This window comes from Phyllopteryx taeniolatus, chromosome 21, assembly GCF_024500385.1.
Source record: "Phyllopteryx taeniolatus isolate TA_2022b chromosome 21, UOR_Ptae_1.2, whole genome shotgun sequence".
NCBI classification, from domain to species: Eukaryota; Metazoa; Chordata; class Actinopteri; order Syngnathiformes; family Syngnathidae; genus Phyllopteryx; species Phyllopteryx taeniolatus.
The window spans coordinates 8,100,870-8,116,867 of record NC_084522.1 but is presented as its reverse complement, the minus strand read 5'-3'; the positions used below and the strand labels follow the sequence as shown (position 1 = coordinate 8,116,867).

At 42.2% G+C, this 15,998-nt stretch overlaps 2 protein-coding genes across 2 annotated transcripts; both read right to left on the bottom strand.

Moving 5' to 3' along the window:
- Nucleotides 1-4,046: 4,046 nt before the first annotated feature.
- Nucleotides 4,047-9,914, bottom strand: vps72a (vacuolar protein sorting 72 homolog a). The gene is made up of 6 exons (XM_061760530.1): nt 9,510-9,914; nt 8,430-8,582; nt 6,678-6,804; nt 6,386-6,562; nt 5,231-5,375; nt 4,047-4,663 (listed from the first exon to the last, which is right to left on the bottom strand). The coding sequence occupies exons 1-6, from the start codon at nt 9,633-9,635 to the stop codon at nt 4,276-4,278; spliced, it is 1,116 nt and encodes a 371-aa protein (XP_061616514.1). The 5' UTR covers nt 9,636-9,914; the 3' UTR covers nt 4,047-4,275.
- Nucleotides 9,915-12,270: 2,356 nt separating this feature from the next.
- Nucleotides 12,271-15,969, bottom strand: LOC133471495 (leucine-rich repeat and immunoglobulin-like domain-containing nogo receptor-interacting protein 1). The gene is made up of 3 exons (XM_061761071.1): nt 15,627-15,969; nt 15,482-15,539; nt 12,271-14,105 (listed from the first exon to the last, which is right to left on the bottom strand). The coding sequence occupies exon 3, from the start codon at nt 14,094-14,096 to the stop codon at nt 12,294-12,296; it is 1,803 nt and encodes a 600-aa protein (XP_061617055.1). The 5' UTR covers nt 14,097-14,105; nt 15,482-15,539; nt 15,627-15,969; the 3' UTR covers nt 12,271-12,293.
- Between the last annotated feature and the right edge of the window lie 29 nt (nt 15,970-15,998).

The following is a 15,998-nucleotide window of genomic DNA, read 5'->3' as shown; positions in this document are numbered from 1 at the left end:
TCCATGTCAACAGGGCGCGTCTGTCAAAGTATCTTTTTTTTTTTTTTTTTTTTAATGTTCTCTCCAGGCACGTGCACACATAGACCCAAAGTGATGCACAAGCACCTGCCTTTCTGCCTTTAATGAAAAAAGTACCTTTCCCTTTTTTCTTCATACACCAATATGAAAGAAAATAACAACAAAAATAAGACCCTCTGTGATCAATTCCACCCAAAAGTTATATTTGACGGGCATTTATTTGAGTCCTTGTGAGAATAATATAAATGCACCCATCATAATTGATTTGGGGTTAATTAGAGGCACTTTAAAAGTTGGCAGGTGTTTGCTGACCCCAATTTACCTCGAGTTTGAATGTAATCGCCTAATTCTGAACGCAGCCACATCCCCATTTATAAGAGGGTCTGTGCACTTGTGCAACCATATTATCCCAGTTGTTAATTTTTATGATTTTTTTTCCTCCCCTCCAAATGTGTGTCACCTCTGATACTACCTCCAAAGGCAGAAAATGTTTGTTCTCCACATTCAGTGTTGGTGCCGTTTATATAGAACAGGGACACAGATAAAAACACCGCATTAGAGGCATCATTGCCTTTTACACAGAACCCAACATAGCACCTAACAGTGGTGGGATGTGACCTGCGTGCTAGGACACCCGTCACTTATTTCTCCCACCCTGTTGTGCTGAAAGCAATTGTTATATCTTATGGGACTGATATCGCCACGTACCTAATTATCTGATCGAGGGATGCCTTTGTTGGGTTCTGTGCGAAAATTAAAGGCAGATAAATGTTGTCTTTTCTGTCATGGCTCTGATGCTGTTTTACATCATGACATGGAACGGGGGGACGAAGTCAACCTGGAAATTTTTTCATCTTTGGAGGTAGTACCAGAGACAAGATACTGCCTGCATGTAAAGGTATTGTGCAGTGTGAAGTTTTAACAGCCACTTCTCCTGTCCCATTGTGTTGAAAGCAATTGTCACCATCCGGCAAGTATTTTGGACGTCATACCAAACGGCATCGAATGATCCGCGTGAAAGCACACAGTTATGGTAATGTACCGCCTCGGCCGGGTTGTGTGTAAAAAGCAAAGGCGGATAAATGCCAGTTACGGCTCTGATGCCTCAATTTTGGGGCTTTATTCCACCTGGCTGTTCTGTGTAAACAGCATCGGCATGAAACTGAGTGATGACAGGTTTAATCATCACTAACGAATGTCTGCTTCGACTTTAGATCGTCAACAACATAACTGACAATAGACGCACAGCACTCCCAAATATAGACACTGACTAAGTGACACATCTCTTTTCTTACTCTCTTGGCTCGCCATCTTCTATGGTCTAAGCACACATCGCCATGGAAACTGATAACAGAATAGCTAGCCTGAAAAAAAAAATTATGTATGAGAACAAGAACTTTGATGATGGGCAAGGATGTATTTTTAGAAGTGGAAGGGCACGCTGTGTGGACAGCACGGCTCACTACTTTCATCAACTTTTAACAAACACACGACTAAATCTTAGTAGACACTACATAAAATTGGCCTCAGACCATTTTATCTGCATTATTTTCCCCTTCTTAAATAAAACGTGCACCTTCACGCACACATCGCCATGGAAACTGATAAAAGAATTGCTTGCCTACAACAAGAAAAAATAAGACCATGCCTGGACGACATGGGGGGGGGGACGCAGTAGACGAAAAAGAAAGAAACCTTGAGATAGAAAATAGCTGATACATGCATGAAAATACTTTGTTATGGATGGGATGTGAGGATACAAACAACCTTGAGGTGCATTAAAATGGCTGTTAGTTGACAGATATGATGGATATTCTTATCATTCCACGTTGCATGACAATCTAACAATAGTTCCACGAAGGAAGTGCAGTACTGGAGACCGACGTGGGCTAGAAAGATTGTAAGTGAAAGAGGGAGAGGAGTGGGGCGGAGAGGGTGTACAAGGGAAGAGAGTACAGCACAGTACACCACCTACACTCCGTCGCCATGGCAACTGCCACACTAGAACAAGAGGGATAATGCCGATCTGCCAAGTGTTTATTTGGTTGGACGAAAGCTGAGTGTCGTGGTTGGAGGTCAAATGTAATAGAATTAAATGTGATTGTGACTGGGAAAACAATAGCGGTGCAATGTTGAGAAAGCACGTGGCCTGTCAGTGAACGCACTACTGTTGATAGGCTTGAAGAAAAAAATGATTAGTGACAACATTTCCCGAGATCGGTTAATTGAATAATCCAAAGTCCAAACTGTTGTCATCATACAACATTTATTAACTGTAGAGACGTTGTTTTAGCAAAGACATCAGACAGAGAAGACCCGAATGATAAAATTTGTTTGTCCACACAAAAATTGGTCAACACTAGCCAGTCACAGAAAAGACAATTTAAAGTCATGTCTCCACAAAAAGGAGTTAAAAGTCCTTTGTTCACAAAATGTTGGTAAACCCTGGCCAGCTGCGGCTGAGGGTCAGATCAAGCCACCAGTCGCCAAAGGTCTAAATCAAGTCAGTAGTTCACAAAAAGAAAAGGATTTTGTGCACAAAAAGTTGGTCAACGACTGCGGCTCAGAATCATATCAAACCACTTGCCACAGAACAGCCATATCAAAGTCATGTGTCTTCAAAAAGGTACTCCAAGTCCTTTGCACGCAAAAAGTTGGTCAGTACCAGCTGCAGCTCGGGCTGAGAGTCACAGAAGAACAAAATCAATGTTATTTGTCCACAAAAAGTTGGTTTATGTCCTTTACACACACACACACACACACACACACACACAAACTGAACAGAAGAGCCGTATGATAGTCATTTTTCCTCAATCAAGTCATCAAAGTTCTTTGTCCATAAAAAGTTGGTCTCCACTGGCTGGAACTGAGTCACAGCAGATACAAATTGTCAGTTGTACACAAAAAGTAGTCATGACAAATAAGGTCCTCTAGCTGGGAGTCCAATCCAGCCACCACTCACTCAAGATCCAATACTCAATTGATACGAACCTGAAACTCAACTCGTGTTGTTCTTTAGCACTAAATGCCACAAGGTGGCGGAAAAGCACTACTTTTTGATTCAAGTTACTCAATTGACTTCAACCTAGTTCTTTGGCACCATGATGCCACCAAATTCTTTTCTTGTTACAACTTGACCACAAAAAACAGTGACTAAATAAATTTTTCAAGGAATAATGCCGGAGAGGTCCCCCCCCCCAAAAAAATAAAATCAGCAAATAGGAGAATCCGCAAATGCCAAATCATGAATATGCCAGGGCTCACTGTCCTCACTCGTGAACATTAAAAGAGGTCTTTTTTGCAATGTTTTCAGTTCATTACTCAGTAAACTAACAGTTCGGACTGTAATGGGGACAGGAGTGGCAGTGCCCCACCAGCAGATGGTGCTGGTTTGATTTATTTCCAATTGATGCCTTATTCATAAAAAAAATAAACTGACAGAATCTCAAAATTGATTTTTAGGTGGGTTTACATTACACAAAAACTGCCAATTTCTACAAAACTTTGTTGCAGAGGCATGGATGGCCTTGAAATATTGGCAGGAATCTGGATACATGGGGAACATTTTGTATTTTAGGGATTACCCAACACAACCCTCCCAAATTTACTCAGTCAAGGGAAGGTTAAGATAAAAGATGGCGGGGGAGAAGGCGGGAGAAAAAAAGAAAAAAGAAAGACCCAGACACCAGTTTCACCGATCAACACAAAATTGGGTGGACATGTCTATCATAACAGGACGCGCAAGTCTCTCATTCTGCACTTTGTGACATGCCCAACGATGCCTCAAGATGGCGCCAAAGCCACGTCAAACAGAAAAGTAATGCGTTGGCACCATGGTGGTGGGAGGAACTACACGTTGAAGTGATTTTGTGTGTATATGCATTATGTGTGGTTTTACCCCAAAGCTTCAAACTATATCGTTTGTTTTTGGAATAAAACACTAAATTTACAAATACCTGCTTTTCAATGGACGGCAACATCATAATTATTACCCACCCGTGAACTACAGCTACAGAGGAGTCTAAAAACAAAACATAAATTACTTTTATTCGTTGTAGAAAGGTCATCTTTTCACAGTACAAAAGGACAGTTTATTCAAGGAAAACAAAAAAAAAAAGTGGGAGAGAGTCCAAAGGCATTATTCAATCCACTCAAATTAATCTACGGAATTCATTTCATCCTCTGTATGGTGAAGAGTCCAGAGTGCAGTCTTTATGGATGACGTGTTCCCGGAAAGAAAGAAAAAAAGAATCCCATTTAAGTGGCGAGCGCACTCTGCTTGACCGGCATTCTGTGGCGCGCGCCTCTCGACGCCGCGTCCCGTCCTGTCATCCCTCCCGACGCGTTGGGGAACCCGTGAGCGGCCACGTACTTACGGTAGGCCTCGCGGATGATGCGGAAGGCCCGCGCGTTGGCGTACGGGATGTCCGTGACCGGGTCCCGGTACAGCGCCGTCTTGTGGGTGACGGGGCAGATTTCCTGCACGGGGATCTGAGGACTTGCCTGAGCGCTGCGCGGGAACCCGCAGTTAAACGCCTCGTCGTCGCTGAAAGTCACAAATGTGCGCGAGCAGAGGCCACCGACGGGCTGCTGCGAGGGCATGGCGGGATTCGGCAGCACCGTCTGAGGAACATCCTGATCCAAACTTGAGGGGGGTGGGGAAAAAAGCAGCATTTGTTGCTTATTTATTGCTTTAAATTTGAGCGCAGGGGGGCATCAGTCATTTCAGTTTTTAGCTTCCAAAGGCCATACTAATTTCAACAATGATCTAATCCAGCTGGGCAGCACGGTTAACACGTCTGCCTCACGGTCTGGAGCAGTGATTCTCACAGTGCAGGACGTGTACCAGTGGAAGAATCGCAGCCTCGGTACAGTTCAGTTGTATTGATCTTTGAAGTACAATACATTTCATCTTTGATGACTAATCGTCAATTTTAGGTGGTGCACAACCTGAAATAGTCGCCGGTCAATCACAGGACCCTGAACCTTTCAACTATGAGGCAGACATGGCAACCACTACAACACCGTGATGCCCAAAACAAAACTCCAACTAATGAAAAAGCAGTCATATTATTATTATTTTTTTTATATTAAAATGGATTAACCGCTCCAAGCATTCCGGACAAAATTGCTTCCGGAAAGCAGATTACGCAAAAACAAAAAAAAAAAAAAAAGTAAAAACGTATCAGAGAGGTCAGTGTTGCAAACGTACCCTTCGACGTCTACGTTCTCCTCTTTGAGATGCGACGGCGAGACGAGGGGCATCAGAACCGAATGGTAACGGATGGTGGGGCCCTCAAATCGGCGCTTCTTGTGGACTTGCTTCTTCTTATCAGCTTCCAGGCGCTCATAGTTTTCTACACGTATAATCAAACGTTGTAAAACAAGCATTCAACGACTCTTTGTGAATCCAGAAGAAGAGTGCGTCTTTGTGTGTGTTCTCTTGGCCACACAAAATTTTCATTTGAATGTCATGACTCCACTACATTTCCACTTCACTTTAGTGATCATTTGAGTTTCCAAAAACACACGGGACCAAGTCACTCATGGGTGAGGTAAAAATGAAAAAATGAAAAAGTTAAAATGTGCATGTACATTTTGTCAAATAATCATTTAATAATGAAATTATTACTGATAATTTTCATAGAAATACATAAAAATATTTAGTAAAATTTAAAAAAAGTCAAACGTATATGCATATATATTTCCATTATTATTATATATATTATCCATTTTCTGTACCGCTTATCCTCCAGTTTATATATATATATATATATATATATATATACACATTATAATTTACAAAAAATTATAATATCTAAAGGCTTGTTGATGAAGTGCTGCCTCCACAGGTGAAAAAACAATTGCTGATTTTATGACCACTCACTCTATTTTTCATACTCTGCTTGCAAGGAGAAGCCCCCTTGCCTCGTCGTAACCCCTTGCTTTGCCCCTGGTCGTCGTGGTAACAAAGGCGGTACTCAGGGGTGAGCAGAGGCTCATTTGCATGAGGCAGGACCAACCCCCTTAAAACAGGCTAAGTGTAGCAAGGCTGAAAAGTGTGCTGTAATTCTTGATCGTTTTGAGGAAAACATGTCACTGATATGTTCGGAGGAAACTTGTAAACAGTTTTAAATTATGAAAAAAAGATAATAAAGTGTTTCCCCGCTGCAACGTGAATAGCGACTCCATGAATAATTGATGTGCCCCAATTGGTGAAGCAAAGTGCTTTGGTCAGAGTACAAAAACAGCAAATCACAGGGGACAGATTTCCATCCCAGGGCATTGTGGGAAATCTTCCAGGTTAGCATCTGCGTCAGTTAACCAACAAGGCCTGTGTTTAAAAATAATAACAAAAAGTTGATACCCAGCGATCGAATGTTGAGCTCGGCGGTGATCTTGGCCTCGGCCAGCAGCTCCTCTTGGGTGAGGGGCCGGTCGCGGTGGGCCCCCCTCCGGCGGCGAGGGGCGTCCTGGCGCTCCTGCAGGCGCAGGTTGGTCTTGCGGGTGTGCTCGCTGGTGGACTGTCGCACGGATTTGCGGGCTACAAGAGAAACAAAAAGTTGTTTTAGGCACTTTTGGAGGCGCTGAGTCACTGTGTTCTTTTTGACGAAGTGCGAAAAAGGAGGAGGCGATGGTGGGAGGTTTTGCCGCCGTACCGCCGTAGTCTTGAAATTCTTGTGGAATCCTCCGCTTGAGCTCGGCTTTAGGTTTCTTCTCTATCTTCTTTGTTTCCTCTGATGGTCGTTTGGGTTTGGGCTTGGGCTTGGCCACCTTCACAGGCTCCTGTATGGAACGCACAAAAAGACAACACCAAACCTGAGTCCACAAACCTACAAAATACTTGGCTCTCTGGGTGTTGTCCATTAAAGACAAATACATTTTCTGTTCTGTATTTTCTGTGTAGTAAACTGAATTTTCTCAGTTCTTAAATGGTGTTGTTCATAGACAGACAAAGAATTAACCACTGTGCCCATTTGAACTCTGTTGCTAACCAAAACAGTAGCACAAAACCCCTCTCTGAGTGGAGAATTAGAGCATGTTGTAAACACTTCCCTGCGCAGTATTAAAGATAAACTTTTGTTCTGTGGAGACAGCACCTTTAATGACTATTAGCTTTCCGGGAGACTCCAAATATGGTCGCTCCACAATGTTGTGCATCTTCAGTTGGCCTCTTGTCTTGCCATTGCGCTGCATTTCTCCAAATCAGTACCTTTTATTTTGTATTATACGCCACTTTCACTTGACATAAATTGTAATACGCCACTAACATTGTTAAAAATCATTCGAAAAGGTCCTCCAACCATCTGGATCTAAGTAAATAAATTGCTGCTAATTGCATGACTATGGTTTCTTCTCTTCATATAACGTAAACCAATACATGTATAGTACATGTATAGTAATACTAGTGCTATGCAAAAAACTCACTGAATTGAATACTAAAAAAAAATACAATATTCAAAACATTAAATATAATCAAACATATTAGAATGAAGGTTATACCGATGCATCGTCTTTTTTTTTTTTTTTTTAAATCAGTACAGCGCATTTTATTTACAGTTCAGTTGTATTTAACTTTAAAGTACAATAGCAGTATTGTTTTTAATCTTTAAGAACGGATTGTTTTTCAAAAATTATTTAAGTACAATCTTTTTATTTTTGTTTAATGTCCCTTATGGGTTAATTGAATCATTATTTTATTTTCTATATTGCAGTGATCATGTTCAAGCTGTGCATAATGTTACGACGACTTACAATAATACACGTTTAAGGAATACAATTTTTGTCATTCATGGAAACTTAAGGCTTCTTTATACTCGCGCTGACGTCACTGCGGCTGTCCCTCGCGTAGTTTGCCTTTATACTCGAGCGCAATCCACGCGCGCTGTTTTGAAAGTGTGCTGCAGTTCTCTCTGGGACACCACAGGGGGGAGTTTCCTCTGCATTTTTTTAGGCCATTTCCAGTAGCCGTTTTTACTTTCCTTTCAGTAACAAGGAACAAAGCAACAACAATGGCGACCGCGACAGAACAAATGGACCTACATGACCAAATGATACGTTTAATTATGCTGAAAAATCGATCGAGAAGGCGGCGACGTAGATGGTATGTAGAAACAAGGGGCACGCTGACTACGTCATCACAGCATGTGACTAAAACGGACCAATCACGAGAGGACCTCTCCGCGGCGTTCGACGAGCAGCAACTATTTTTGTCGGGTGAGCGGCAAGCTACGCAGAGGTGCTGCGCGGAGCAGTTTGTCAGTCACGTGATGCAATGCGGGCGTTGTCGGCCACGCGACCGCGGGGGTATTTAGCCCAACTACATAACAGCATTTTAATGGTCATGATGGTGGTACTTGGAGAACTTAGTACTGTTTTAGTTGTAAAAAGTTTGAGAGAGACTGATCAACCTTATACGCTTTAGTAACGACTCGACTCTTCCTGCGAGGCGCGTCGTCTTCCTGGGCGCTGTCTGGCTCATCCCCCTCATCGATGTCAAAATCGCTGTCCACCTCGTCCTCTGTGTCCGAATGATCTTCATTGTACTCGTCGTCTCCCGATTCCTTGAGTGGTGGGGGGGAAACAAAGGGAAAGCAGTTAGGCTGAAATTCAATTTCGCAGCCCTTTTTCAAAACCACCTTTTGGCGGTTAAGGACTCAATATGTGAACTGTCATTTTATTCCCAAAACCAGAGAGACACACTTTGAAGTTATGAACGGGTTGTACCCATCCAATGACGTTGCGCGACAATGATTTGGTATTGAAACAAGTAATTGTGCTTTCTGTGATTAAGTAGAAACTACTGTCAATTATGTATTTATTTATTTTTATTGTTTGTGGACGAAAGTATTATGGGCTGACATAATACTGTTTTTTCCTGAAAGTTTTCCTATTAAAAGAATTTTCTCTAGAAGGCCTTTTATTTTACTGTACATTACTATTTGGTACATTACTACTCTTGTCCCCTGTAATTTTTGACATAAATGTAATGTTTTGAAGGTGAAGCCCAACTTTTTTTTTTCTCTTTCTCAAAAGCCCACACTTAAGAATAGAAATGCTATTAATCTTACTTGTATGATTGAGGCATATATGCAATGTGAAAAGCCTTAGCTAACGTTCTTTTTCTATTTTCAGTGTTTGTATGTATCTTGTGCTTATTAATGTTCAATTTTAATGAAAAAAAAACCCCCCACTAAATATCCTCGTGGAGGCGTGTTTAAAGTATTTGAACACATACACGTACACAAAATAAATCCTAAAATATGCGTATGCACAGTTAATTTCGTATTTTCAATTAAAAACGTGCAAAAATCAAAAAGCAAAACTTGTTTTTGGAAAAAAACATCATTGTCCTTTACTTTTTTGATGTGCGAAGGGGGTAAAATCGTTATTTTGAAATTCAATTTGAAGTCCCCATCTCCCAGCCCTGATGTGTCCCCGATGCTAAGGCCACCCACCCACCACCACCACCAACAACAACAACAACTTACATCGTTGAAACCTCCGTAAGTGGTCTTGTAGAACTCGTCGTCCTCCTCGGCGTCCAGCAATTTGGACATGCGATTCCCCGCAGTCTTTCGGGGCTCGCGGTGAACCGCTAGACTCATTTTATGCATTAAAAAGCAAACGAAGCTACCACAGCTAACCACCGAGTATGTTGTTTAGCAGGGCGTGCGCTAACGCCAAATGTATTTCTTACAATATCCGAAGCCGTAAAACTATATTCTCGTATACGTGGGGAAGCGAATACCTTCGAATAAGTGTTTTGGAGCCGTTTACAGCATGCCAATGCGTCCAAAATGATATTTATAGCTCGTAGCTGTCGGCTAACATTAGCCACCGTTGAATTGTAGCCAGTTTTTCTTCTCCGGTTTAGCGTGTGTACATCCGGTTCAGAGAAGCTGCCTTCAAAATAAAGCTATGCTGAATCAAAGTGGACATAACCACAGTTAAATCATTCCGTTGACTCAAAAATGTCACTCTTCAAACAAACAATATTTATTAAGATGTCATGCTTCACGTGGAATAATTACCACATGAAGCATGAAATCTTAGTAAACTTTGTGTATTTTAGCCACGAGACGAGTAGAGTGAGCGTAGCTTCGTTTCCTTTGAAATAAGAAATCACGAAATGACACATTTTAAAATAAGTACAGTACTTTATTTGCTCATAAATGTGATTACATTAATCAATACCAAACAAATGACAAATAAAATAATGTAATCAAAAATGTATACATTTTAAACAGTAAATTTAATAGAACAACCAATTTGCACGTATCAGTAACCTTAATATGAAATAAATTCACATTTCTTGAGTGTACTTTTGCTTTTCTTAAGTATTGTGAAGTTTGTAAACCAAGCAAAAAAATAGAATAGTATAGTCATGACTTGCACAATAATATTTTTTTATATTTAAGCACAAACAAAAGCCATTTAGATTAAAGGAATATATGTTAAATTTTACATGCATTGCTCCTATTCGCACACTCTGTCTGCTTTGCATGCAGGCTATTAAAGTCTGTAGCTTTGAAAAACGTTTCTCCTTAAAAAGAAAAAACAAAAAAATCACGATTTAAAAACTGCATTTTATGTTTACTTGGGTTATCTTTGTCTGATATTTGTTTGAAGATGTTAAAGTGAGAAAACTATGTGAAAAAATGAGAATTTGAGCATGGCGCAATTACATTTTCATGGCATTGTAGTTCCATCCATCCATCCATTTTCTACATCACTTATCCTCAGAGTGCACTTTGGACATGAGGCGAGGCCAATCGCAGGGCACAAAAAGAAAGCCATTTTTAATTACATTTTTTGTTTGGTTTTGTGTGATGAAGCCAGAGTACTAGTTGAAAACCCATGCAAGTACGGGTAGAACATGCAAACTGGATTTGAACCCTCATGCTCAGAACTGAGATCCCTCATCCTCAGAACTGTGCGGCAGATGTGCTAACCACATGTATACTGTGCCACCACAGTATTTTTCTGCATCAATTTAGGTGATTTTTAGATGATAAATTATATAGTAATATATGCATGGCTTTTCATATTCAATTATCTCATTAAATTATTGTTTACTGTAACTGGCTTACTCCAAGTAACAAAATATTTGTAAAATAAAAATTTTTATCATTGATTTTATTTTATTAAATAACAGTTGGCGGCACGGGGGCCGACTGGTTAGAACCTCACAGTTCCGAGGTGCGGGGTTCAATCCCCGTCCCCGCCTGTGTGGAGTTTGCATGTTCTCCCCGTGCCTGCGTGGCTTTTCTCCGGGCACTCCGGTTTCCTCCCACATCCCAAAAACATGCATTCATTGGAGACTCTAAATTGCCCGTAGGTGTGACTGTGAGTGCGAATGGTTGTTTGTTTCTATGTGCCCTGTGATTGGCTGGCAACCAGTTCAGGGTGTACCCCGCCTCCTGCCCGATGACAAGTGGGATAGGCTCCAGCACGCCCGCGACCCTAGTGAGGAGAAGCGGCTCAGAAAATGGATGGATGGATGGATAAATCACAGTTTAATTTATTTTATTAAATAATTGTTTACTTCATTACTGTATTAAAATAATATAATAAAATGAGCATAATTATTTTATTAATAAAATATACTATTTTACATATTTTATATGCACATTTTTAACCTTTTTTTCCGACTCATCTATTGTATGCATGTCTTTTAAAACTCAAATGAGGCCATTGAGCACAAACAGGGGATTTAAAAGAAAAAGAAAAAGTCTACCCACAGCTGTTTAAATCTAACTAACGAACACCCAATCACACGTCGGAAAATGTGTTATGGACCGATGAAACCAAGTTTGAACTTTCTGGTCATAATTCAAAGAGGTATGTTTGGCGCTGCAATTGGGTCCTGAGACAAGGTGGAGGGAATTATGAACAGTTCAAAATGGCAGTTAGTGTTAGCAAAAAAAACTTTCAGGCTTCTACTGGAAAGCAATTAAAACGGCCAGGAAAACCCTACTAGAACATCTGAAATTTATTTGGGGTTATTCAGAGGCACTTTAAATGGTGCCATTTGGCATGAGTTTCAATGTGATTGGTCAATTCTGAACACAGCCACATTCCAGTTTTTAGAAGGTGTGCACAGTTGTGCAACCACATTATTTCAGTTGTTTATTTGTACTTCTCTCGAAAAGAGTAAAAACAACAGTAATTTTTTTCGAGATCATTTAAACCTGGCATTTGAACTCGAGTGTGTCGACTTTTTATATCAATTGTCGGCGCTCAAATTGAAAAAAAAACAACTTTATTCATGTTTACATCAGCTTCATTGTGAACCGGCTCGTTTCCACGTAGTTGCCAGCGCCGCCGTTACTGCCGGCGGGAGCACTGCGCGGAACGTACGCGATGTTGGCGGTGTGCTTTATCTGCCCTCTGCCCTTACTCCAGAAGAACATGGCGACGAAGCACACGCTGACGGAGCTCAAAAACGACAGGAAGCCGATGGACGCTGCGATCAACAGTGTCTTGACATCGAACGGCGGCTCCCGCTGGTCTGGCGACGATGAAGGCAAGGCAACAAGCCAGCTTTTGAGGCGAAAGGGCTTTTTCTTGGAGAGGGCTCGGACACGGAGCTCAACTGAACGCGTGTCATTTCCCGCCGCGTTGGATGCCACGCAGCGGTAAGTGCCGGCGTCCTGTGGCTGTGCGTAGCGGACCTCCAGCGAGCCGTTGGCGACCGCTCGTATCCTGCCGACGTCCGTTAAAGCTCTCAGCTCAGGGTTGCGCCAGGTGACAGATGGCGCGGGATGGCCTTCCGCATTGCAGTGCAATACCGCCATGTGGCCCTGCTCCACCCACAGGAGGTCGGGTTGGTGCGGTCGGACGCGAGGGGGCCGGCACGTGAGCAGCTCCGCTATTTCTGCTGCGGGGTAGTCCAAGAAATCCCAGCGACCCAGAGCACCGCACGTCGGCGGGCCTCCGCCAAAGTCAAGCGACGAACGTCGGCGCGCCAGCCACAGCAGGCGGCAGTCGCAGTCCAGCGGGTTTGCGTCCAGTCCCAGACGTCGAAGGGCGCCCGGCGATTGAAAGACTGGCTCCTCCAGGGTACTCAGGAGGTTTCCCGACACATTGAGCAGGTTCAGACGCGCCAAACCGTGAAACGTCGCCATTTCGATGCGTCGCAACCGTCCCCCGACTATGTGGAACTCTTCTAGCCTGAGCAGACCGCCGAGCCGGTTCCCTTGGATGTAGCCAATGGGGTTGTAAGACAAGTCGAGGTGCACAAGGTAGACTAGGTGATGGAAAGCGGCGTAAGGGACTGAACTCAGGTTGCAGCTTCGAATCACAAGGGACGTAAGATTGAGGCCGACCAGGCTGTTTGCAGACAACATCTCCAGTCTGGGCCAATCGGCGATGAAGAGTTCCTTCAGACGCGCCAGGCAAAGGAAAGCATAGTTTGGCAGCACGGTGGACTCAAGCCGGTGCAGATATAAACCAGTTAACCCGCCCAGATGCACAAAGGCCTCGGTGGGGACCGACGTGAGGTTGCAGCCATCCAGGTGGAGCTGGCGCAGGTCGGTTAAACCCGCAAAGGCCTGGCGAGAGACGAAGACAACGTCGTTTTGCAGCGCTTTTAGCACGCGTAGGCCGGCCGATTCGCGGAAGGTGAAATCTAGGAAGCCCAGGATCTCGTTGCCGCTCACGTCGAGCAGCCGTAGTCTCGACAAGCCGGCGAAGGTGCCGACCAGAAGCACCTTCAGGCGGTTGCGAGCCACGCGCAAATCCAGCAAGCTCCGCAGGCCCACGAAGGCATCGGCGTCGACATACGCCAGGAGGTTGTCGCTCAAATCCAAGTCCTCCAGTCGCGTCAAAACCCCGAACTGCTCAGGCGCCAGAGTCCTGATGGCGTTGTGGCTCAGGTTGAGTCGAGTCAAATCCGGGGGGAGGCGCTCTGGCACGGCGGCGAGTCGGGCGTAAGAGCAGTTGACGGTGGGCACGGCCGCGCCGCAGCGGCAGGTGCGTGGGCACGGCGGCGGCGCTTGCGACGTCAACGCCAAGCCGGCCGCCAACATGCAGAGGGCCCCCCAACGTGGTGTGTAACGGTGGTCTGCCTGCATGGGTGACGGCTGCCGAAATGTGCATAAAAGTGATAAATAATGTGAGTTTTAACGTCACACATTGGCCACAACATTAGGAGAGCTCTTTCAAATATCTTAGTTACTCGACTTACCCAAGAAACAGCTCAGTATGATGCTCTATATATTTCATTACAGTATCATAATAACATCAAAATGAAACAAAAACTTTATTAACTAAATAAAAGGAGCTGATTTTTTCTGTGTTGATGTATTAATGTATTAATATAATAATATTTTGACCCTATTGTGTAGCTACACATAAGGTAACCAAAATTTTAGAAACAGCACTCAGTGTGATACAGTGCAGTTCTACACCACTGTAGATGTATTATTATAATATTACAATAAATATTCGCACGACACATAGACAAATCAGGTGACCAACTTTGTATCAACATATAAAATAACAATAAAATACATTATTGCAATAATTTTATGATTATTTAAAACATTCATCAACTATTACTATAATATTATGACAATTATGCAATGATTTTAGCCTCATGTCAACAATGTAACAAACTATTGGAAACAGGTGTCAGTCAGAAGTCGTGCTATTCTACACCAAATGGAATTAAGAAAATTACAATTCAAATTGTATTTTAAAATCAAATATGAAATGTTAATAATAATAATACATATTCTAAGATTCATAGCGCTTGTGACAAATACTCTACATCAATAAAATGAAATCAAATGTAAAACATGATAAAACATTACAATAATTTAGAATAAATATAAATTTGTATCAGATTACTGAAATATTATGACAGATGCACGTTTTCCTCTCTTGTAGACAAATAACACAAGAAAGTACTAAAAAGAGCTCTCAGTGTGATGTAGTCACAAATTTCATAAAAATATCAGACATAAAATACAATATTTACTAAATCTTTATAGTAATATTATCATGAATAAACTAAATCTATTTTTGCCACTTAGTATGTATGGTAAAATGGCATGTTTACACCAGTGTAAAAATGATTATAGACAAATAAATTAATACGTTTCACCAAGGATAATGAAATATTACACATTATATATTATTGTAAGGCATATAATCCACACCTTTTTTTTAAACCACTCATAACAAATAAGGTAACCAAAATACTGTACGACACACACGTTGGACTACAAGCATAATGATAAACAAAACAAAAAAAATCCCAATATCTACAGTATATCATGTATATCATGTATCATAAGACAGAATATGAATACTGTTTCATTAATAGCAAAGATCAGTGTAGCTCCACAGGTTGCAACCAACACAGGGCACATTTTGTGATATGCCAGACAATCAAAAAGTGCACGGCACTACTTTTCAATGAGAAAGCAGAGAAAAATAAGATGTTGTGACTCACCGGTGCTTCAGTGTGGATGCCCTTTCACTATGATTGCTCCATCTGCTCTGTGTTGTTGCTGGAGAGAGAGAAAAAAAAAGACATTTGAAGATGAGAATTTCTTTACAAGCGAACAAATATGAAAATTAATTCAAGTGAAAATCACCTTGTGCCCTTTACGAAACACAACGATACGAAGCGGCATCCTGATGGCAACAACAACAACAAGGAGGAGAAGAAACTGGTTGGGCTCAGAGTGCATGCTGGGGGATTATATGTGCTGCCCGGTGGCCTCCGTCCAAAACTGGATGCGAGGAGGCAGGCACGGGTCAGCCAAATTGTGAGCATTCGGGGTTTTTCTTTTTTTTTTTTACCTGCATATAGTGCATTGGCGTGGCATGAGCAATTTTAGGGGGGCTTAAGCCCCCCCCCAAAATGATTTGGCCGTATGTGGTTAGGTTGAAGTTTTAGTGTCTCAGCCACCCTAAAACCAATCTTAAGCCCCCCTAAACGATTATGGAGAGCCCCAAAAGCTAAA